This window comes from Crotalus tigris, unplaced genomic scaffold (assembly GCF_016545835.1).
Source record: "Crotalus tigris isolate CLP2741 ecotype Arizona unplaced genomic scaffold, ASM1654583v1 scf7180000024383.4638030, whole genome shotgun sequence".
NCBI lineage: Eukaryota > Metazoa > Chordata > Lepidosauria > Squamata > Viperidae > Crotalus > Crotalus tigris.
In genome coordinates this window covers 1722229-1748007 of record NW_024100553.1, presented here as the reverse complement: position 1 = coordinate 1748007, position 25779 = coordinate 1722229, and the positions used below count along the sequence as shown (strand labels likewise).

At 39.1% G+C, this 25779-nt stretch overlaps 1 protein-coding gene across 1 annotated transcript in view; it reads left to right on the top strand.

Annotated features, from left to right (window-relative positions):
- The window catches only part of SUCLG2 (succinate-CoA ligase GDP-forming subunit beta), a 257487-nt gene that overhangs the window by 71996 nt on the left and 159712 nt on the right, over nt 1-25779 (top strand). Inside the window, exon 2 of the mRNA XM_039328642.1 lies at nt 3614-3755. Within this exon, the coding sequence (XP_039184576.1) occupies nt 3614-3755 (142 nt within the window). The remainder of the gene's footprint in view (nt 1-3613; nt 3756-25779) is intronic.

Below are 25779 nucleotides of genomic sequence, written 5' to 3'. Positions count from 1 at the left end.
ACTTGCTGCAATTGGGAGGGATGCGAGACAACAGACTAATTTAGACGTAACATTTATTATTTGTTAAAGCGTGGGAATGAGACTTAGGCCCCTGCTGCCTTCCCCCCCTTTCTCTTGCCATTCTCCAAGCTCTGCTTGTAGAGTTTAGCCTTTCATCTTTAATTTAAATCCAAGGGGATTTTTTTTAATATATTCAAAATAGGGATAGTGGTTTAATCATTGCTTTAATCACCATTAATGGTGATTTAGCTCATCACAGCATTATTTAATTTACAGGGTCATAAACTGTTATTAAAACCAAAGTTATCTGATTTGTATCTAATTAATAGGAAATTAATGTGACAAAGCTGGAACAAAAGTGTAGAAGGAATTGTCAAAGTCGTATGGAGGCTTGCTAAAGTGTAATTGAGGATAAAAGTACACAATTTGAGGATCCAGTCAAAATGCTTATATCGTAGCTCTCTGATCTTTCTCTACAATACCACACTAAGAAGGAGAAAATATTAATTAAACAGCAAATAGGAACTGCATTTCATTCAATATGTTTAAAGTATATTGTCAAACTAAACTTTATATAATAATAATAATAATAGTAGTAGTAGTAGTAGTAGTAGTAGTAGTAGTAGTAGTAGTAGTAGTAGTAGTAATGCACAAGACCAAGCCTTAAGGACAAATGCATACAAAGTCAAAATTGAGAAGACAGCAACAGACAGTAAGTGCCGCCTATGCAAAGAAGCTGAAGAAACAGTGGACCACTTGGTATGCTGTTGCAAGAAGATTGCACAGACTGACTACAAGCAGCGGCATGACAAAGTAGCAACAATGGTGCATTGGAAGATCTGCAAAAAATATCATTTGCCTGTAAGCAAAAACTGGTGGGATCATAAAATAGAGAAAGTCATAGAAATGATAAAATTAAACTGCTCTGGGACTTCAGAATTCAAACAGACAAGCACCTGCACCATAACACCCCAGACTTAACAATTGTCGATAAGAAAGACAAAAAAGTCTGGATAGTGGACGTGGCAGTGCCTGGAGACAGCAGAATAGAAGAGAAAGAACTGGAGAAGATAACAAAATACAAAGACCTACAAATAGAAATAGAAAGACTGTGGCAAAAGCAAGCCAGGGTAGTACCAATAGTAATAGGCTCCTTGGGTGCAATCCCAAAACAACTGGAGCACCACTTGAACACCATTGGCATTGACAAATTTGCTATTAGTCAATTGCAAAAGGCGGCCTTACTAGGAACTGCTTCCATCCTGCGACGATACCTGTAATACCATCAAACATCCACATCTGCTTATTCCAGGTCCTGGGTAAGGACTCGATAGGTAGACAAAATGCCAAATCCAGTCTGAACATCTGGCTGACTATGTGATGATCCAAAATAATAAAAAATAATAAAGTTGGAAGGGACCTTGGAGGTCATCGAGTCTAACCCCCTGCTTAGGCAGGAACCCTACACCATTTCGGACAAATGGCTGTCTAGTCTCTTCTTAAAAACTTCCAGTGTTGGAGCATTCACAGCTTCTGGAGGCAGGTTGTTCCACTGGTTAATTGTTCTAACTGTCAGGAAGTTTCTCCTTAGTTCTAGGTTGCTTCTCTCCTTGATCAGTTTCCATCTGTTGCTTCTTGTCCTGCCTTCAGGCGCCCCATTTGGGAGTGGTTTGGTTTAGTGCAGGGGTGGGCAACCTTGGCTCTTTTATGACTCGTGGACTTCAACTCCCAGAATTCCTGAGCCAGCATGGCTGGCTCAGGAATTCTGGGAGTTGAAGTCCACGATCCATAAAAGAGCCAAAGTTGCCTACCCTGGTTTAGTGGTTAAGAGCCAGTTTAATGTAGTGTTGAAGACACCAGGCTAGAAACCAGAAGATGGTGAATTCTAGTCCCACGTTATGTATGAAAGCCAGCTAGGTGACTTCTCCCCAAGCCAATCCTCCTCACAGGCATTGTTGTTGTGGGGAAAATATGAGAAGGAAGGGATGTAAGTATCTTCTTGAGCTATTTATAAAAATAATAAAGGTGAGATAATAAATTGTCTATCTAGTCCTCTATTTGAAGTATGGCTCCCAGCATCTCAACCAAGCACCAAATGGAACCCTCATCCTGAAAAAGCTGCCAACTAATAAGCTTGTGTCCCACTTGACCGGAGAAAAGCCATTCTCTTGATTCTTCTTGAGCCAACTTCCATTGAACTCCTGTGGTAGCTCGTTCTGAATGACATTCCACAGACAGCCATTCTATCTTGTTGCATGAAAAGAAGTCTAATGTTCTCAGTAGAGATCCTTGCTAATAGGTTCCTTTCCCATTTGCTTCGGTCTTTTATCTTTTTAAAACAAGAAATAGAGGCTATGTAGTTTGGTAGTTCAGTTTCTTTTGTTCAGGGATAATCTTGGCCTAATTAAAAACCTGGGGAATGAATCTGATTAATTCAGCCCACGAATTTCCTATTTTGTCTATGCATGTGAAAGTGAACAAAAGAAACACGTATTTGTAGAAACGATGCTCTGCTATATCCTATATCATACACAAGAAAGCATCTTTCTTGAATGTCACAGCAAAATAGCTCACATTCTGTTGCATATTGCCTTCTAATTCAGTATTTTCACTTACCTTGCATTCTGTTTGCCAGTGAAGTAATTTTGCATATGCTATGTAATATCCTTTTTCAGCTGTTGTTATAATGCAGCTGTTTTAGAATGAAGCAACTGAGCTGTTGGTTAGAATTTTCAAAGCACATTCTGCAATTAAGCAACCTTAAGGTGCTTAATTAGATCTATAAAGAGAATATAAATACTGCAATTACCCTGAAAAATATTTAGGTAATAATATCTGTTATAAAAATCAACTATTATTCAAAGACCTTCGTAAGCAGTGATAATCTCAACAATCCTTATATTTTTGTAAGGTTGATATGTCTGAAATTTTGCTGTTGTGCAATCTCACATAGGTGGGACCGTTCCTAACCTTGTGTTCCATAGGCATATCTTGGTTATTTCATTTATCATTGTTCAGGCACCCTGAAGCTAGGAATAAACTAGTGTGGAAAAGTTTTTGCCATCATGCTGCATTTGCTTTTATGGTGGCAAAAGCCTCTATTCATTTTTGAGAACATGTACATAACTAAAAGGTGCTTAAATTCCTGACAAATAGGTCCATTAAATCTGTTAGCAAGCTGAACATTAGATCTTCTGTATATCCTAAGATATGTTGCGGTTTTAGATGAACTGTAGCATTGTTTGTCAGGCACCATGTATATATTGTTCTTATGGATTCAGTGATTATTGTTCAGCTAGGTGCAAATGAAAGATAATATATTTGATCTCCCCTTTGTTGGATAACTGCGATGGGTCACTCAAACCACAGCCAACAGGATTATAAGGTCCACAGGCTGCCTTTGGTGAGCAGTTTCTCTTTGTTTTGTAAAGAGTTCAAGTAACTTTTAGCTGCTGCATTGATGAGGTTCTTGCATGGAAGAAATAGCCAATGATTTTAACTATTATAATAATACAGGGAAATAGAAGGTTATCTAATAAGGCTGAATTCAACGAGGGGTATTTGATGAAAAACCAGATGAATATTTTTCTCTTTCTCTATTTCATGCTTTTAGGGTATTCAGTTAACTCCTAGACGATGGCTAAACCTGCAAGAATACCAGAGTAAGAAATTGATGGCTGATCATGGGGTCACCGTTCAGAAATTCTTCGTGGCTGACACTGCAAATGATGCTATTGAAGCTGCTAAAAGATTAAGTAAGTTGACTAATCATAGAATTAAGCCCTCAATGGCTATTAACCAGCCTGAAAATTAATTTACACTGCAGTAAATAAATATGCATAGTTATTGTGATCTTCAAAGCTGGAACAACTTTTATTTTTGAAAGTAGAAATGCGTGAAGAAAGTGAACATGTTTTCATTTTTTGTTTTTTATTCCTTACAGTCCAGAGATTCTGAATGGTTACAGTAAATGTATCATTATATAACTGTTTCTATAATATTGTAGCTACTATGACTTTCCAGGATTTAATTTCATTTCTTTGAAACATTTTGTATGGTAATGTCAAGCACAGGAAATCAGGAGTCCAGGTAGTTCAAATGAATATATAGGTGTATTGCAAGCTTAAGCTCTCTACAGGAATCTGAACTACTGATGGTCAAAGCGAGTTGCCAATAGATAAGAGTCAATGGAATTCAATGTGGGCTGGACTTAGATCACTTGTGGGTTCGAAGGGACTTGAGACTTATGACGCATTTGACCCCTCCCTCGGGTTCAGCATGGTCATCTCCTATAAGTAAACATAGATAGCGAGTACCAATAGAATTGTAACCAAAATGGAATTAACACTATATCTGGGAGAACTGAGAAATTTGCAGAAGCCCTTTAATTGCAGCAGGTATAAACACACTGAAAAAAAATGCAAAAATATTTTGAAAAAAAAAAGATACAATAAGGAACTGCCCACCACAAAAAATTATAATTAATGTATACTTTTATTTATATGCTGTATGTATGTATGTATGTATGTATGTATGTATGTATGTATGTATGATACGATTTGTATAGCTACCTATCTCGCACAAGTGACTCTAGGTGTCTGCTAAGGATTAAAGCACAATCAAACCCACAAAATGTAAGCTTAGGCCTCTGAGGATAAAGAGTAACCCCAGAAAAGGTATATTGATAACAGTAGAGTTTATTTACCCACCTGTTCCAAGGGCCTGCAGAAATAGATAAATCTTCAGTGCCTTGGAACAGGCTAATAGGGATGGGACCACCTGAATCTCCAGGGGATGCTGTTTCCCTGGGTAGGTGTTGCCACCAAGAAGGCTTGACTCCCAGGGTCTGGCAAGATGACCCTTGTTCAATAGATGTGACCTGGAACATGCAACCTCTGCTAATCTGATGGGGTGAGCAAAAACAATAGAAGAAAGGCAAGTATCTTAGCCCTTACACCAGAGGAACCCAACCTTTTGGGCACCAGGGACCGGTTCCATGGAGAGAGATGATGGAGGGTGTGTGGTTTTGTGTGCTGCCTGCATCCCTCAGATAGGACTTTGCTTGTTTGTGCGGCCCGGTTGCTGGCATGCCGCGGCCCGGTACTGATCCACGGACCGGGGATTGGGGACCCCTGCTGTACACTAAAGGTTTTATAAGTAATGACCAGCATCTTGAATTGTACCTGGAAACTTAACTGGGAATCAGTGCAACTCACAAAGCAGCAAAGTTGTGTGAATATAACAAGAAATACTCTAAACTGCCTGTGCTGCTCCATTTTGTACCAGCTGCAGCTTCTGAATGTTCTTCAAAAGGCAGCCCTATTGTGAAGTACAATATAGTAATCCAGCTAGGAGCTGATCAGTATTCAACACTGACTACTGTATAAACAAAACAAAACAAAACAAAACAGAAAGTGGTAGATAAAGAATTACATAGAATCTCAGCTATAATGTTGTGTTTTTTTATAAAAAAGATACACGTGTGTAGGTAATCCTTGACTTACAACAATTCATTAGTGGCCATTAGAAGTTACAACAGCAATGGCCATTTTTCACACTTATGACCATTGTAGTATCCCCATGGACATGTGATCAAAATTCAGATGCTTGGCAACTGACTCATACTTATGACGGTTGCAGTGTTCCCAGATCCTCTGATCACCTTCTGCGAGCTTCTGACAAGCAAAGTCAATGGGGAAGCCAGTTTCACTTAACAACTGTGTTACTAACTTAACAACTGCTGTGATTCACTTGACAACTATGGCAAGAATGTTCATAAAATGGGACAAAATTCACTTAACAAATCTCTCAATTGTGGCCATAAGTCAAGGACTACCCATATTTTTAAACATCCACATATGTAAACACACTCATATGTATTATTTAATATATGTGCCCATGCAAACACAAATACACACAAATTGTCCAGCCAAAAGCAATTGCAATGGAGGAGGTTAAATCACTTCTCTTGTGTGATTGTCTGACTGCTTATTTTAAAGTAAAAATCAAAGAGTCAGCTATACCATTTGCATTTAATGTAATGCAGTTTGACACGTTACGCGTGCTTAACTGTGAGAAATAGAAATTCTAAATTAGTGATCTGGGTTCTCATATACAAACTTGCTCTTCCGTGTCTGAAAGTTGTTTTACTAGTCATTCTTCAAATTACCGTGATAAAAGGTAAAATAATGTCATATGTGCCACTTCAGCAGATTAAATGAGAATGCTCTTGTGTGAGACTCTGAACCTTACATGTTTAATCTCTCCCTTTTCTTCTCTCATCAGTTCCCTTTAATGACTGCTGAGCTCAGAAAAGCTCTTGTAGTGAGCCCACTGATTGCTTTCAGCATGAGATATGATACGACTTAATAAGTAACAGAGTTATAAATAGGACAGCAAAGCAAACCAATCATATATACCTATTATAGTAAAAAAAGGGTGAATCTGTAGATTGAGTAATTTTCCTACAGCTTGACATTTCATGGTTTATTAATGATATTGTCATTGATTATGGTTATGATTACAAGAAAAAGCAAGTGTGTATACACACACACACACACATACAATATACATGTTGCTTTAGAGGAAAAAAGAAGTAGGGAATATATGGCGCATAATAATCTAAAGAAGTTCAGTGTGGAATATGCAGCAGTTCACACAAGGGATAGGTGAGCACAATTTTGACCTTTTTAGGTCAGACCCTCATCATTCCCCCATTATCTGTTCTTCTTTCATGGGATAGTTGGGGCTACAGCTAAGGCAGTGTGGGGATCCGAGAGCCTTTCTTTCAAGATGCTCTACCAGTAATCCTCACCCACAACTGGGACAGGACAAGAACTTGCTTGTCAGAAGGCCCTTGGAAAGGTTGCAAATGGTGATCATGTGACCTTGGGATTCTGCAACTGATTCTGCAGGTTTTGCCAAGGACCCAAATCTTGATCATATGACCAAGCACTGTTTCCAATGAATCAACACATTTTTATACCTTATTTCTAAAAGTGACTTACAACCAGCCCTTGTACTTTTTGAAAAAAGGTTCAGATTCTGCAATGAACTTCTTTAGACCATTAGGCACCATCCTTTCCCTACTTCTTTTTTCTCTAAAGCAATGTGTATATTGTATATGTGTGTGTATATATACGCTTGTTCCCTCTTGTAATCATAACCATAATTAAGGACAATATCATTAATAAACCATGAAATGTCAAATGTTGTAACTTTGAATAGTCATTAAACAAATAATCCTAAATTGAAGACTACTAGTATTCCACTCATAACTATTAACTTTCAAGTCAAAATTAGTAAATCGTCCGAAAGTGGAAATAAATGTGCTAATTCATTGATTGAATTAAACTGTTTCATGTATTTCATTTCGGAATGCACATCCCCTGTGAGATTATTGTTCATATTATTTAACATAATCAAGTACAATAGATTAATTGTTTATTATTCTTCACTTTTTACTGTAAAGAGAGATAAAGGAGGCAATGAATAGGTACCTTATTTGACTAAGGTATTCTTTAGCAGAATTCAGTTGAATTGATGGAATAAAGTTCAAAAATTAGTCTGAAGTACGTATTTCAAAGTTGTTAAATTGTTGTCTACTTAATCCAATGAATCAACATATTTTTATATCTTATTTTTAAAAAGTTGGTATCCTCATTATTTGTCCCACTGTAGTGCCATAAGCAATACAATGTTATGCAAATAACAGCCACCACTGCTCTTCATCAACCATTGAATTTTGAATGAAATTTGATATATTCTCTATTATACATGTTACAAAGTCATCTGGATTGTACTTGCAAAAAATTACCAGTGTAGCTCACAGTTTCTAGCTTGAAACTGTGAAAGAGGCAAATTCTAAATTAGAGAAGTCATAGAAAAGGAAAATAAAGAACTCACAGAAATGAAATGGTAACAATATTTGTGAATACTGTAGAAAGAGATGATAAGAAATATTTCGGATATTTAGTATTAAGTCAGGAGTTATCAACTCTCATGATGAAGTGGTGGATGTTAACTACAATACCAATGCAGATATAGTTAAACTTTCTTGAATAGTGTTCAATATATTCAATATAGTTTGAATTAAGTGAAAGGATGGAAGGGTTTGCATACTATAGCCCCAAATGAGTTTTTCCCCCATCAAGTTAAATTGAATTGTTTATTTTTAATAAACAAACATATCTAATACTCATCCCTCCTCCTATTTAAGATGAGATTGGACAGCCATTTGTCTGAAATGGTATAGGGTTTCCTGCCTGAGCAGGGGGTTGGATTAGATGACCTCCAATGCCCCTTCCAACTTTATTATTATTGTTGTTGTTGTTATTATTATTATTTTCCCCCAACAACAGCCTTGTGAGGTACAATGGGCTAAGAGAGAGAGTGACTGGCCCCAAGTCACTCAGCCTGCTTTCATGCTTAAGGCAGGACTAGAATTCACTGTTTTCTGATTTCTAGCCTGATGCCTTAAAGCCAATTAATAGATAACATATATTTGTAGTAATAAAACCTTTCCAAATCATCAACCTATGGCAAGCTTTGCATTATTTATGCCCTGTATCTTGTTATTATCTTTTTCCTGTACTGCTTTTTACTCCTGACAATACAGACTTCAGGAGCCTTTGTTAATTCAGGTGAGAAAAAATCACATTGTCACTGGATCCGGAAAGGTTTACTTCAGATACATGATTTCCAGTCTTTTCAGTTGAAGAGATGGGATGTGTATTCTGGTTTTATCTTTATTCTTGAATGTTCATGTTCCTCTCATGTTTTAATGTTTCCTTTTCTCCAAGTCTTTATTTTTATTATATTCTTATCAAGTAACCAGTCCTTATCTTCTCATGTTGGTTTAGTCACACAACTGTAAAACACTTCTGTTCAAAACTTCTATCTGTTTGCTGGATAATAATTGTATAGCAAATAAATAATAATAATTGCACTTTAGCTAGTCACTGAAGTCGGGGACAGAGTTAACCAGATCTGATTAATAGATTTCTTAATTAATGATTTCCCTGGAAATGCCGAAAAGTCACTAAAAATATAAAATGGGAAAGAAATAAAAATATTTATAAAGAACTTTAATGGGACTATTTTTTTTTCATCAGATGAAGCATAACAGATGCTTAGACAATTACAGTAAAGTCGTGTTATTAACACTTGTCTTCAAAGGGAGTTTAGTAAAAGATTAAACTCAAAGGATTCTTTGGTTTGAACAATTCTCTGATGAAGTTAATGTACAAAACGTATTGCTGAAGAATCAATATTAAGTAATTTTATGTTCCAAGTCAAGAGGCTACAAAAAACCCCACTTGATGTACAGTCTTGAAAGTTATCCATTATGGCTGCTGTTCTTAATGACAGGGGTCAGAAAAAAAAATAGGAAATGTACCTTTTTGTATCTATTTCTTAATGTGGAATAACGAACCAGAGTATTTGAAGACCTACTTCTGAAAGTATTCTGTGAACAATCAGAATGAATTGTGAGCATTTTCATGGATTTTATTGTTAGATATGAGACAAAGAGAGAAAACAGATGGGATGAATGCAACAATCTAAAAATATGAGCATCAGTTATCAGTTTATGTTCCACTGAATCTAAATAAACACAACAACATTTGTGAGTTGAATATGCTTTCAGAATTGCTAAGTTTAGGTAGCTGTTTTCTGCAAACAGAACAGAATCCATTTTTCACTTCATCTTGCTGAGCCCAGCCCTTTCTCTGACTAGGCCTGCCTTCAGATATTTCCCTGTGGCATGGAAATATATTACAATTTCTCTTTTTCGTAGGCCCTCTTCTTGAATTTTATATGGAGCTTCTTTGTGAGTGAAAGAGAAGTTTTAGGGTGTTTTTTTTTTAAAAAAAAACCCGAAGACTAGCACACTTTCAATGAAGAAAACATTAATGTACTGTATTGATCAATGCTGGAGGCAAAGACAATTTTTTTTTAAAAAAAAGAAGGAGGGGAGGATGACAGGCCCTCTTTGTAGATGTTGCAGATTATGGGTACAGAAGCAAGATATATGATTGACTGTAGCATATCATCTGTCCGTGTGAGGTCATGAGGCGAGTAGGGCATAACTATGAGATCATAGGGGGTTTGAAAGAAAGAACTCAGTTCCTCTTTAGGGAATGCTATATCTATCCCTGTTTTCCAAACTTCTCTTAGCCTCCTAGTATTTTCCCAGCCTGTCATCATATCTTGACCTACGAAATGTTTTATGGCTGAGCTGACAGTTTAGTTTCCCTAGGAACCAGCCATATTTTCTCCTTCAGTTGAGGGTTGATTTATTGCTAAGTTAGCCCTTTATTTTCTTTGGGAAGATGTTACAATATTAGGACAGCTGTCCCCAAACTTTATGGCTTGGCAGCCCAATGGGGGAAGGGGAAAGGGGAACTGGCCCATGCAAGCTGGTGCGCCATTCATGCAAATTGAGCTATGTGCGTGCGCATTCACCCACCAGCTGGTCCATGGTCTGGTTCCAAGCAGGCCACAGCCAGGTAGTAGGCTGTGGCCTGGAGGTTAGGGGCCCCTGGATTAGGGGTATTTTCCTCAAAATTCCACTTCAACTGAATCTGTTACCCTTCATTTGCCAAATATAGGTGCAGTTATGTGCTGAGCTGGGCTGAAAATGTATAGAGTTGTAAGTTTGTAGTAAAAGAGAAGACATTCTTTCTGTGCTTCCCCAAAGAAATAGTCCCTATGTAATGAACTCTGGACAAAGTCCTTGCCAGTCCATGTGTAGAGCTGCTAAGCTTTGTTGCTTTGGCTGCTCATACTGCTGGACTTATAATCCCCTTAAAGTAGTAATCAAAGAGATGTTAAATGTTTCAACCAAAAGCATTCTAAATTCCTCCCTGTGACCAGAGCATACTCCAATTTTGCTATGCCAAAGGAGGAATTGCTCTCATTGTTTGTCTAGGGCAGTGTTTCTCAACCTTGACAATTTTAAGGCATATGGACTTCAGCTCCCAGAATTTCACAGCCAGCGATGCTGGCTGTGGAATTCTGGGAGTTGAAGTCCACATGCCTTAAAATTGTCAAGGTTGAGAAACACTGGTCTAGGGGAATATAATGGAATATGAGAAGGACCTTGGGAAATAGGAGGAAGAACTATAGATGAGACAATGATCAGATAAGAGGCATCTGAGTCCACAGAAGAAATGGGGAAGTGGCAAATATCTCAGAAGGGACCCTCCCTAGTTTCTTGGACTGTTGGGGGGGGGATATATACTTTCTGAGGTGCAAGATTCTGTTAGTGTAGCCCAGGGGTATTAAAGTGCCGGCCCACGGGCTGGATGCATCATGGCGAAACCGCGCCCATCCCATTGCCAGCAATGGAAAAAAAGTTGCGATACATCACGACACATCACGATACACCCCTGGTGTAGCCATACAATAAAGATACAGCTAGTACTTCTGGAAGTGCTTCTTTTCTAGACTACTTTACAAGGCTGAAAGGAAGAGAGGACTGCATCATTTTCTCTGTATTGTATTACAGGACAGGTTATAGCTATTAAACAGCCAACTTTCATAGAGGTGACCTGCAGTGCCATGTTATTCATCTCTCCCTCAAGAAGAATTGTTTTTGTATCCCTCCAAAAGTGCATGCAAACAGAGCATGGTTTCTGTAGGAGGAGGCAAAATCTTCTGTTAGATCCTCCTATCCAGAAGGAGGGCTGAGAAAATATCTACAGACCTCTCACATCCTGGATATATTTTATTTCAACTTCTTTCCTGAAGAGGCCGCTATAGAGCATTTCATGCCAAAACAACTGGACACATGCCACATGCCATGCCACTTTATTCTGCTGAACACTTTATTCCCACAGCACTGTCTTATTTGTCATCTTTTCTTATCTTCTTATCTTCCCTACTATATTCTCGTATTGGTTTCTTATGATTTATCAGTTACTGTTTGTAACTTATGATTAACGATTGTGACTATGATTTATGACCTCTGACCTGTTACTTGCTGTTTACACATACACCGTGATCTTATGAACCAGAGACAAATTCCTTGTGTGTCTGATCACACTTGGCCAATGAATATTCTGTTCTGTCCTGTTCTGTTCTGTTCCATTCCATTCCATTCCTCCTATATATATTACACATACCTGCATAGACTGAGCAATATATTTCATTGAAGTAGGTAGAGAAACCTATCAGTTGAATCCCCAAATTTTCTTGAAAAGAAACCATAATCCAACAAATTTCTATATGTTGGAGTAATTGTTTCATGGATAAGCTTTTTGAAAATGACTTTCATATTGCTTATTGATCACTTAAAGCTAAGCAAAAGGTGGAAAGGGAAACTGACTGGGTAGATAAGAGTGCTTTCTTTTCTACCACATTCTCTAAATAATTAATCTTGGTAACTGTTAATTATCATTGACATACTATTCTTCCTTAATATGGCTCATTTACCAACACCTTTGCTTTTGGACCTGGACCAAAGGAAGAGGGTTCCCCCCCCCCGCAATTAATGCAGTGTTAATTCTCAAGGGTTTTTGAGGTAAAAGAAGTTATACCTGCTGTAGTTTTCCTGAATATTTACACTGTTACAAAGTGAATGTTTAAGATACACTTTTTCCTTTAACTAAATAAAGAGTTTAACTATAGTATAGATTCTCTGATATAGATAATCCTTGACTTAACAATTGTTCATTTAATGACTGATTGACGTTACAACAACACTGAAAAAAGTGACATATGACTATTTTTCACACTTACGACTGACTGTTGCAGCATCCCCGTGGTCACATGATCAAAATTCAAACATTTGGTAACTGACTCTTATTTATGAGAGTTGCAATATCTCAGCATCCTAAGATCGCCTTTTGCAACCTTCTGACAAGCAAAGTCAATGGGGAAGGCAGATTCACTTAACAACTATGATACTAACTTAACAACTGTAGTGTTTTCACTTAACAACTACGGCAAGAAAGTCATAAAATGGGGTAAAACTCACTTTGCTAAGCAAGACATTTGTCAATTAGCAACAGAATTTTTGGGTTCAATTGTCGTAAGTTGAAGACTCCCTGTACAAGAAGATCAATATATCTTAATTAATTTTTTTAGATGCGGAACTAAAACAGAGTATGATATAATAAATGTATAGAAGCTCAGTGAATGATTGGGGATACTCTCTCAGCCAAATTTAGTTCACAAAGGTCTTCAAAAAGCTACAGTAGGAATATGGCACACACTAGTCTAAGCTTCTGAAGAAAAGTCAGGATAAAAATAATATGCATAAATTAAATAAATAAGCAGGCAGCCATGAATATAAGGAACTAGGGAATTTGATGAACTAAATACTTTTTTTTCCTAGTGTTTTCCTGCAAATGCAGGGTCTGTTTTTTGTCAGATCAACAAAGTGAATTGATTGATTGTCCAAAATTACACAGCTAGCTTTCATGCCTAAGGCAAGACTAGAACTCAGTTTCCTGGTTTCTAGCCCAGAACCTTAACCACTAGACCAGGGGTAGACCAAACTGAAAGCAATTTAAAAGAACCCATCTAAACTTTTTGAAAGTTTCACTGAGAGAGCAAGCGACTTCAGCCTGCCACACACCTTTAGTTATTTTACAACCCTTCTTTGCCAATAAATGTCTTTGAAGCAAATAGATTTATAGTAATGGATAGGGGGCTAGCAAATCAAAATCTCATTTCAGATGTTTGACACTAATGTTGTGCTGAGTTACTGTTCCCTGAGTTGGATTTCTGAACAAATTACTAAAGTTGCCAGCTGGAAGTAGAAATGGAGGCAAAAACACAAACCAAATATTGTTAGAAATGAGTGCTGAATTTCACTGTTAGCATATGTCATAAAAGTCATTCTTTCATCCTGGATAGACTTAAAATCATCACCATCATCTAGAGTTGCTTTGATCTTTCTTTTTGCAGATAACACAGTTCCTAATATACATCACATGGTAGAAATCCAGATCCGGGTGCATGAAGCACAAAGTAATCATGTTTTATTTATTCCTGATCTTTTATGATGCATATTACTACTTTTCAGCAGGATTACTACAAAATAACAACCTGCGCAATTGAGAATATATTGCAGGCTTCTTCTTTTTTTTTTAAAAAAAAAAATGCAGTAACACTTGTAAGGAGTAACTTTTTATGAATAATAGTGTAACAGATAAATTTGAGATTATTCATTGTTCCTAGCTGGAATCAGAATAAACCACCCCCATTTTTTTCATGCTGAACTTTTTATTTGGGATGCTCTCTGGGCCAAAAAATTGTATTGTAGTGATATACATCCACTCTACTTTCCATTGCGTTGCTTGATTATAGCAACTGCTCAGGAACGTGGGGTAACTTAGTGATGATGCTGTACACGTGGTATGCCATAAAATTTGTTTTATTTGTTGTGTCCACCTTTTCATAAGGACCTTAGAATTGCTGTTGTGATCTCCCCCTTTTCCTTATAACAATAACACTAGTTTTAGGTGGGATGAATGAGACTAACTGGCCTTGAAGCTTCAGAGTTGAGCAGAATTTAGAATTTGAATATTCCCAGCCCTACTGTAACATTTCTGGAGTCTTTGAAAAAGAAACTGGACTACCATTAGTCTGAAATGGGATAAGGTCTCCTGCTAGAGCAGGAAGTTGAACTCGATGACCTTCCAACTCTGATGATGTTCTATATACTTTCACCATTAAATCACAGCTGCCAAGGCCTCTATTGAATATCCTTCATAACCAGACATATAGGTCTAATTTAATGTATTTATTTATTTATTGTACTTTCATCTCACTGCATTCAATAAGACTCTTGGAACTTCTGTTAGGAGACACATATTAAAGTAAGGAAGAAAAAAGGGATATTGAGGTGTGGACATCTTGCACCTCTGTATCATCTGACATCTCTGTATCATGACATCACATAAATGATATAATTTAGGATATAACAATAACAATAATAATAGAGTTGGAAGGGACCTTGGAGGTCTTCTTGTCCAACTCCCTGCTCAGGGAGGAAACCCTATACCATTTCAGAAAAATGGCTGTCCAGTCTCTTCTTAAAAACTTCCAGTATTGGAACATTCACAGCTTCTGGAGGCAGGTTATTCCACTGATTAATTGTTCTGTCAGGAAATTTCTCCTTAGTTCTAAGTTGCTTCTCTATTTGGTCAGTTTCCATCCGTTGCTTCTTGTCCTGCCTTCAGGTGCTTTGGGGAATAACTTGACTCCCTCTTTTTTGTGGCAACCCCTGAGATATTGGAATATTGCTATCATGTCACCCCTTGGTCCTTCTCTTCATTAAACTAGATATACCCAGTTCCAGAAACCACGGCTCAAGAACTAATTTAAATTATTTTTGTGTTGATATTATAAAGCAGAGGTCCCCAACCATCAATTATAGTTGTAAATTAAGGACTACCTGTAACAACATGTGAATCAAGTGTTCTGGGTTTTCAGACATCCTATGGTTTTTACTTTTAATTGATGGATAAGCTACATCATTTAGAACTTTCTCAAATATTCAGTCTTTCCAAGCAACTTACACTTTTATAGTTTTTGTGTAATATTCCCAAATATATTTTTGAAACTTAACATTTTCATAAAATATTTGATCATTAATATTTGTGTGTGTGTGTGTATGTGTGTGTGTGTGTGTGTGGATTGTGCAGCAAACCACAGCTAATTGATCCTATTCATTGCCACCTTGGAATCAGTTTCATTGGATTATATCAGTTCTGATAGATATATAGGAATTATTTAAATGTCCATAGAATGTGCCACTTAATTTTCTATTTCTGTTCATATAATTTATTGTGCACTTCTCATTATAAGTGTACAAATGTATACATTACAGCAACTAAACCATAAATTCAGTTAAGCAAAAGACTTCCTAGACTAAGCCTGCTCTGAATGCTTCTGCAAGTTGCCATGATGAAATAGAATTAATTTACATTGGATGGATTAACTCTGAAGATTAGTCCTTGACCAAATTAGTCCCAGTAGTGGTCCGGTGCTTCTCTATGTCATCTTCTTGGAAGTGGGTTATGAAATGACTTGTTACTGCACAAGTCCATTTAATTAGATGTATCTTTACTTGAGATAAGTGGAATTGAGTTTCTTGTGGTAGTGGCTGCTGAATCTGAGTAGCCCATATGGAAGAAGATTCTCACAGGAGAATTCTGTCTTAAAAATAAACAGGAAGAGGAAGACGTTATCTCTGACTAGTGAATGTAATCTGTAGTTTGGGAGATTCTTTTTTTATTATGGTAGTGACATTGTGCGATACTCTAGCTCCATGGTGGCGAAACTATGGCACACATGCCACAGGCGGCATGCAGAGCCCTCTCTGTGGGCACGCGTGCCGTCACCCCAGTCCTAGGCCTTCAGTCCCGTCCATGAGCAACCTGCATCAAAATCTCCCTGGGCAAGTGGCTTTTTAAGTTGGGTTTTATAAAACCTTTTCGCTTTAGGCCTCCGCTGCCGTGTGCAAAAAAAAAAAGTTCACTTAATCAATCAATTTCAACTTCTCGTAGGAAAAAAAAATCTCATAAAGTCGGAATTGATTGATTGAAGTTTATTTTTAGTCCCACACAGCGGTGGAGGAAGTGACACATTGGAGCTGGAAAGAAGGTGCTGCGTGGGGGGGGAGCGGTGGTAGCAGGGCGGTCCATGTGGGGAGTGGGGGGAAAGGCGGTAGCAGGGCACTCTGTGCGAGGGGTGGGGCAGGGGCTGTGCATGGGGTGGAGAAGCAACACTGGGGCTAGCATGGTGGTAGACCAGTTGCTTCTCTCCCCCTGCCAGACACCTGCTGAAGCTGCGCAGGGTAAGGTTGCCGTCCTGCCCCCACCCAGATGCCCTCGCCTCCCCCAAGTGTTTTTTTATTAACCCAGAGTGGGCCAGTCGAGGGGCTGGCAGGCTGTGGCTGCTGACAGACACAGTTGGCTCCCATGCACTCGCTGTGTGTGGGGACCAATGGTGTCAGGCAGCCGCCCCGGCCTCTGCCTCACCTCACCTTGCCCTGCGGCAATGGCACCCCTGCCCTGCCTTACCTTGCCTCACCCCGCAGGATAAACCTCCTGCCCACCGTCCCACCCACCAGAGTTCCCCTGGATCTCCTCCAACCCTGCCTGGCTCCCACAGGCGTCCCTCCCCACGAGCAACATCGAGGTGGCCATGCCCACCCAGTCTGCCATGACCACTACAGCCATGGCCACCCAGCACTCGATGATAAATAAGTGGGGTTTGGGTTGTAGTTTGGGCACTCTGTCTCTAAAAGGTTCGCCTTCACTGCTCTAGTCTAGCTTGTTTTTGGTTTTTTTTTGAGTATGTTGCTTTGTGACTGCCTTCTTGCTGGGATTTGCCCCTGGGATTTGACTCAAAATTTCCTCAACAGCATGAAATGTGCCAGGACTGACAGTTTGTTTTGACATCCATTTTGCTGTCACTTAAATGTCCCTGAAATACACAGACAAGATGTAAAATTACAGTCATGGTTGAGAAATCATATTTTGTGTTATTTCCATATCTTTTTTTCTTTTTGTTCTCATGTTACATGCTAGCTTTGTAAAGGCTGCCTAAAAATCACATATTCACCTTAGATTTATTAATAAACTTCTATTTAATAATTGCAGTCAGTCACATGCAGGTGAGTGTCAGATACTAATCTGAGCCAAAACCAATTTGGTATTTTCATGTGACTTGATCTATTGCTGGACAAAACATGTGGTTTCTCCTGTGTGCCTGTAAAAACATTTATAAGACCTGGATGCCTTTCTGTCTCTTCCCAACAATGTTGTGGTGTCCCTCTCTCAGGGAACTAGTAGACCTGAATAATAATAATAATAATAATAATAATAATAATAATAATAATAATAATAATAATAATAATCATCATCATCATCATCATCATCATCATCATCATCATCATCCCCCAGTGAGGCACTACCTTGACGTGGTTGTGGGGCTTGTGTACTCTGAGGAAGATGAGAGCTATGCCAGAGGTTCAACCATACTGGACAGGTCTCATCAGAGGAGTCAGACAAAGAGTGTCTCTCCCATAAAAAATATGGTGAGACGTAAATTTCAGAATGCCATACCGGCTCGGACGTCGCCCGGGTTAACAAGGTCCGCACTAGATATTGGAGTTCCTGGATATCTGGTGAAAAATGGGTTACAGGACTCAGGACTGTTGGCTGAGCAACCAGGGCCAGCAGCTGCAGAACTACTGGAAGAAAAGGTGTTTACCCGTCGCAGATACACAGTGATGGAAAACAAAGAAATAATGATCTGTTACTACAGATCAAGTCCAACAAGACGAGGATATCTAAAACGAATGCACCAATTCTGGAAAGAACAACATCCAGAATCAGAAATAACAGAACAGAGACTAGCAGATCAACGCCGATTTATAACACGAAATAAAGTATTTACAGAAACAGAATTAGACGAACTGCAAAGGTTTACCCAGGGCAAAGAAATCAAAGCCTTACAAGAAGTAATTCAGAATGTAGAGGCAAACCAGGGGGAGTTGGCAGTGAAGGAATCCAGCAGAGATATACAACTGTTCTCATTTGGAAACCAGGCACCTCTTCCTCAGGAAGAACAAAACCCTCTAACTAAAGAAATAAAAGAATTGAAACAAAGAATAACTGAGCATCTAGAACAGCACAAAAACAACAGAATAAGGCTGCCTGCATTGAAGCTTGTTCCAAAGAAACAGCTAGCACAAGCATTAAAAGATGCAAATACTGCAATAGCAAGTATAAGCACCAATTCACTGCAAGAAACAAACCAACTAATGTACAGCACAGCTGCAGTTATAACAGAATACCTGGGATGCAAAATCAACAAAAAAGAAAAACAAACAAACAGTGCACCAGAAAAATGGAAGGTTAGACTAGAAAATAAGATCAGCAAGTTAAGATCACATGCAAGCAAGCTAGAACAGATGAAAGAAAAGAAGCTGAAGAACAAGAAGACCAAAGAATACCTAATCAAGAAATACCACTTAGAAACAAGGAAGATCAAGGAAGCACTGGAAATAATAAAGCAACAAATAACAGCTATAGCCAGGAAAATCAGTAGATATGAAGCTCGAATTGCAAACTATAGGCAGAACCTCCAATTTCAATCCAATCAGAAACGTTTCTACCAATCCATCAATGGAGAAACTGCAAGGAATCAGTCAGTACCTGACAAGGAAGAAACAGTGCAGTTCTGGAAGCAGATATGGGATAACCCAAAGAAATACAACAAGGATGCGGCTTGGTTAAAAGAGGTGGATGCAAATAAAACAGAAGTTGAAATGAAAGAACTAGTAATAACAACAAAAATGGTAGAAAAAAGAGCAAAGAAAATCAAAAATTGGTCAGCACCAGGTGAAGATGAACTGCATGGGTTTTGGTTGAAACATCTAACTGTTATACACCCACTCATTGCCAAGCAGTTCAACAATATACTACAAGGAGGAGAAATTGAAAAGTGGCTAACAACTGGGAAAACCTACCTAATAATGAAAAATCCAGCAAGAGGGGCAACACCAGGTAACTACAGGCCAATTACCTGCTTACCAACAACTTTCAAATTACTAACTGGTGTGGTAGCTGATGCAGTACAACAGCATCTAGTTGAAAACAATCTCTTTCCACCTGAGCAGAAAGGAAACCGCCCCAATAGCAGAGGAACAAAAGATCAACTCCTAATAGACAAAATGATCTTGGAAAACTGCAAGAGAAGGAAGACCAACCTGAATGTGGCATGGATTGACTACAAAAAGGCATTTGACTCTCTGCCACATGACTGGATAATCAAGTGCCTAGAAATAACAGGAGTAAGTAGAAACATCAGAAAATTTGTGCAAAAAATCGATGGCACAATGGAAGACACAGTTGCAGATCAATGGTGAGAGCTGGGAGAGGTTAATATCAAGAGAGGAATATTTCAAGGAGATTCATTATCACCATTACTATTTGTTATTGCACTGTTTCCTCTGTCAACAATACTGAATAACTCAGGACATGGCTATCAAACATCAAAAACATCTGCCAGACTATCCCACCTCCTTTACATGGATGATCTGAAGCTGTATGGAAAAACATCATCTGAAATAGAATCGCTGCTCAACACTGTCCGTATATATAGCCAAGATATTGTAATGGAGTTTGGCTTGGACAAATGTGCCACACTTACTATCAAAAAAGGAAAAATAGTGAAAACTGAAGGAATCAAGATGCCCCACGAAAATAACATTAAGAGTCTGGATGAGGAAGAGTACTACAAATACTTGGGTATCCTTCAAGCTGACAACATCAAGCACACTGAAGTCAAGAAAAAGATTAGAGGTGAATACATCAAGAGAGTGAAGAAGATCTTAAAATCCAAACTCAATGGAGGAAATACCATAAAGGCAATCAACACCTGGGCAATCCCAGTCATTAGGTACACAGCTGGAATAGTGGACTGGACTCAAGCAGAACTAAAAGCAATGGATAGGCAGACCAGAAAAATAATGACAATGAATCACGCCCTTCATCCACGCAGTGACATTGATAGACTTTATCTACCAAGGCAAATAGGTGGGCGTGGAATGCTACAAGTACATCAGATGGTTGAAGAAGAAAAAATGGCTTTGGAAGAATATCTGAAGAACAATGATGAAGATGCACTGAAATTAGTATATCAGGAAGGCTTACTAACTACTGGAGAGACCAAACTGGCCTACAAGAAAGACCAAATGAAGAACAGAATAGAGGCATGGGAAGACAAAGCACTACATGGCCAATACATTAAAAAAATAGCTGGGAAAGCAGATAATAACAAGACCTGGCAATGGCTAAGAGCAGGAAAATTGAAGAAAGAGACCGAGGGACTAATTCTGGCTGCACAAGACCAAGCCTTAAGGACAAATGCATACAAAGTCAAAATTGAGAAGACAGCAACAGACAGTAAGTGCCGCCTATGCAAAGAAGCTGAAGAAACAGTGGACCACTTGGTAAGCTGTTGCAAGAAGATTGCACAGACTGATTACAAGCAGCGACATGACAAAGTAGCAACAATGGTGCATTGGAAGATCTGCAAAAAATATCATTTGCCTGTAAGCAAAAACTGGTGGGATCATAAAATAGAGAAAGTCATAGAAAATGATAAAATTAAACTGCTCTGGGACTTCAGAATTCAAACAGACAAGCACCTGCAACATAACACCCCAGACTTAACAATTGTCGATAAGAAAGACAAAAAAGTCTGGATAGTGGACGTGGCAGTGCCTGGTGATAGCAGAATAGAAGAGAAAGAACTGGAGAAGATAACAAAATACAAAGACCTACAAATAGAAATAGAAAGACTGTGGCAAAAGCAAGCAAGGGTAGTACCAATAGTCATAGGCTCCTTGGGTGCAATCCCAAAACAACTGGAGCACCACTTGAACACCATTGGCATTGACAAATTCGCTATTAGTCAATTGCAAAAGGCGGCCTTATTAGGAACTGCTTCCATCCTGCGACGATATCTGTAATACCATCAAACATCCACATCTGCCTATCCCAGGTCCTGGGTAAGGACTCGATAGGTAGACAAAATACCAAATCCAGTCTGAACATCTGGCTGACTGTGCGATGATTGAGAATAATAATAATAATAATAATACCCCCAGTGAGTGAAAACTGAAGGAATCAAGATGCCCCACGAAAATAACATTAAGAGTCTGGATGAGGAAGAGTACTACAAATACTTGGGTATTCTTCAAGCTGACAACATCAAGCACACTGAAGTCAAGAAAAAGATTAGAGGTGAATACATCAAGAGAGTGAAGAAGATCTTAAAATCCAAACTCAATGGAGGAAATACCATAAAGGCAATCAACACCTGGGCAATCCCAGTCATTAGGTACACAGCTGGAATAGTGGACTGGACTCAAGCAGAACTAAAAGCAATGGATAGGCAGACCAGAAAAATAATGACAATGAATCATGCCCTTCATCCACGCAGTGACATTGATAGACTTTATCTACCAAGGCAAATAGGTGGGCGTGGAATGCTACAAGTACATCAGATGGTTGAAGAAGAAAAAATGGCTTTGGAAGAATATCTGAAGAACAATGATGAAGATGCACTGAAATTAGTATATCAGGAAGGCTTACTAACTACTGGAGAGACCAAACTGGCCTACAAGAAAGACCAAATGAAGAACAGAATAGAGGCATGGGAAGACAAAGCACTACATGGCCAATACATGAAAAAAATAGCTGGGAAAGCAGATAATAATAAAACCTGGCAATGGCTAAGAGCAGGAAAATTGAAGAAAGAGACCGAGGGACTAATTCTGGCTGCACAAGACCAAGCCTTAAGGACAAATGCATACAAAGTCAAAATTGAGAAGACAGCAACAGACAGTAAGTGCCGCCTATGCAAAGAAGCTGAAGAAACAGTGGACCACTTGGTAAGCTGTTGCAAGAAGATTGCACAGACTGATTACAAGCAGCGGCATGACAAAGTAGCAACAATGGTGCATTGGAAGATCTGCAAAAAATATCATTTGCCTGTAAGCAAAAACTGGTGGGATCATAAAATAGAGAAAGTCATAGAAAATGATAAAATTAAACTGCTCTGGGACTTCAGAATTCAAACAGACAAGCACCTGCAACATAACACCCCAGACTTAACAATTGTCGATAAGAAAGACAAAAAAGTCTGGATAGTGGACGTGGCAGTGCCTGGAGACAGCAGAATAGAAGAGAAAGAACTGGAGAAGATAACACAATACAAAGACCTACAAATAGAAATAGAAAGACTGTGGCAAAAGCAAGCAAGGGTAGTACCAATAGTAATAGGCTCCTTGGGTGCAATCCCAAAACAACTGGAACACCACTTGAACACCATTGGCATTGACAAATTCGCTATTAGTCAATTGCAAAAGGCAGCCTTATTAGGAACTGCTTCCATCCTGCGACGATACCTGTAACACCATCAAACATCCACATCTGCCTATCCCAGGTCCTGGGTAAGGACTCGATAGGTAGACAAAATGCCAAATCCAGTCTGAACATCTGGCTGACTGTGCGATGATCCATAATAATAATAATTATTATTATTATTAGTAATAGTAATAGTAATAGTAATAGTAAAGTTGGAAGGGACCTTGGAGGTCATCTAGTCTAATCCCTTGCTCAAGCAGGAAGCCCTATACCATTTTGGACAAATGGCTGTCCAGTCTCTTCTTAAAAACTTCCAGTGTTGGAGCATTCACCGGTTCTAGAAGCAGGTTGTTCCACTGGTTAATTGTTCTAACTGTCAGGCAGTTTCTCCTTAGTTCTAGGTTGCTTCTCTCCTTGATTAGTTTCCACCCGTTGTTTCTTGTCTTGCCTTCAGGCGCTTTGGAAAATAGCTTGACTCCCTCTTCTTTGTGGCAGCCCCTGAGATATTGGAACACTGGTATCATGTCCCCCCTCGTCCTTCTCTTCATTAAACTAGACATACCCAATTCCAGCAGCTGTTCCTTATATGCTTTAGCCTCCAGTCCCCTAATCATCTTTGTTGCTCTTTTCTGTACTCTTTCTAGAGTCTCAACATCTTTTTTACATTGTGGTGACCAAAACTGGATGCAGTATTCCAAGTGTGGCCTTACCAAAGCATTGTAAAGTGGTATTAACACTTCACGTGATCTTGATTCTATCCCTTTGTTATTGAAGCCTAGCACTGTGTTGGCCTTTTTGGCAGCTGCAGCATACTGCTGGCTCATATTTAGGTGATTGTCTACTAGGACTCCGAGGTCCCTCTCACAGTTACTACTATTGAGCAAGGTACCCCCTATACCAGGGGTAGGCAACCCAAAACACTTAAAGAGCCACTTGGACCCGTTTCCCACCAAAAACAAAACACTGGGAGCCGCAAAACCCTTTTGATATCTAAAATGAAGATAACACTGCATATATCCTTTTTTACCTTTATTATAGGTGTGTGTGTGTTTGTGTGTGTGTGTTTGTGTGTGTGTGTTTGTGTGTGTATGTGTATATATGTATGTGTATATATATACACACACACACACACACACACACACATACACACACACACAGGTAAAAAAAGGATATATGCAGTGTTATCTTCATTTTAGATGTCTAAAGGGTCTCTCTCTCTCTCTCTCTCTCTCTCTCTCCCTCCCTCTCTATCTGCCCTTGGTCTGCCACTCCTCTTCCCCCGCTCTCTTTCTTTCTTTCTCTCTCTCTCTCTCTCTCTCTTTCCTCTCTCTCTCTCCCTCCCTCTCTCTCTCTTTCTCTCTCTCTCTTTCTTTCTCCCCTCCCTCCTATCTGCTGCTCACCTGGCAAGCTTCAAGCTGTTGTCCAACAAGCAACCTCGTCTCTTTTATGACTCCTGGACTTCAACTCCCAGAATTCCTGAGTCAGCCTAGCTGGGCTAGCTAGCTCTCTCCTGCCCTTCCTGCTTCCTGCTTCCTTCAGAGACGCAGCAAAGGGAGGAGCTCTGCCCAGAAAGCTTTTCAGCTCCTCGGAGAACACTGTGAGTGCACTCTCTTTTACACATACACACACACATACACAAAACACACACACACAAAACACACACACACACACACACACACACACACACACACAGAAGCAGGGAAGTGCAATTGCCTCTCTCTGTCTCTGTCTTTCTCTGCAAAGGCAGAGGAGGCTGGGAGCCACAGGGGAAGGCTCAAAGAGCCGCATGCGGCTCCGGAGCCGCAGGTTGCCGACCTGTGCCCTATACTATACCTGTACATTTGGTTTTTCTTGCCTAAATGTAGAACCTTGCTTTTTTCACCGTTGAATTTCATTTTGTTAGATAGTGCCCAGTGTTCAAGTCTGTCTAGATCCTTCTGTATCCTAAGCCTGTCTTCTGGAGTGTTGACTATTCCTGTCAACTTGGTGTCGTCTGCAAATTTGATGAGTTCCCCATCTATCCCCTCGCCCAAATCGTTGATGAAGATGTTGAAGAGCACTTGGCCCAGAACAGAGCCCTGAGGCACCCCACTACACACTTCCCTCCATGTAGATGCAGTTCCATTGAGGACCATTTCCAGAAGGCTGAACAGATATCTCTCTTTGCTTTGTCACAGTGCCACAAGAAATAAAACTCCTGCAACTAACATCTCAACTTACAGTTCACTGAAGTGGTTAAAGAATACTGTACTTAATAGTAACAAAAACCCTGAGATCTAGTGATTCCTACAAAATTATATTTCATCTGTTTCTCCAGGTAGAAGTTATAATCAAAGTAATCAAGACTGTCTCTGCATCAAGTCTAGGTCTAAATTCAGATTTCATAGTATGTTGACAAACAACTGTTTCTAAGAGTTCTTGGGGCTGCTGCAGCAAAGCCTTTTTCACTACTTTGACTAAATATGGAATATTGAACATTAGTTTGTAGTTGTTTAAATTAGCCAGGCCCAAACTTGGTTTCTCTAAGAAAGGCCTCATCATCACCACCACCTCCTTTAATTTGCAGGAAATTCCATCTACTTAGGAGAAGTATAATAATACCATTAGCAGGTTAGTAGCTTTAGTTAGAGACCCTTATAAGCCAAGCCAAGGGAGGATCTGATAGGCAAGTAGTAACACAAACTGATTGAAGAAGCTTAACCATTTCTGTGAGAGACAAATAATAAAACTGGTTCAGACAAATATTAAATGATGCATCGGACATCTTAGATAAAGGTAGTCCTCAGTTAACGGCTGCTTGTGCAGTGGCCATTCAACATTATGATGACACTGAATGAGTCATAGTTGCCAGTCCTTGAAGTTCTGGCTGTCCCAGCACCCC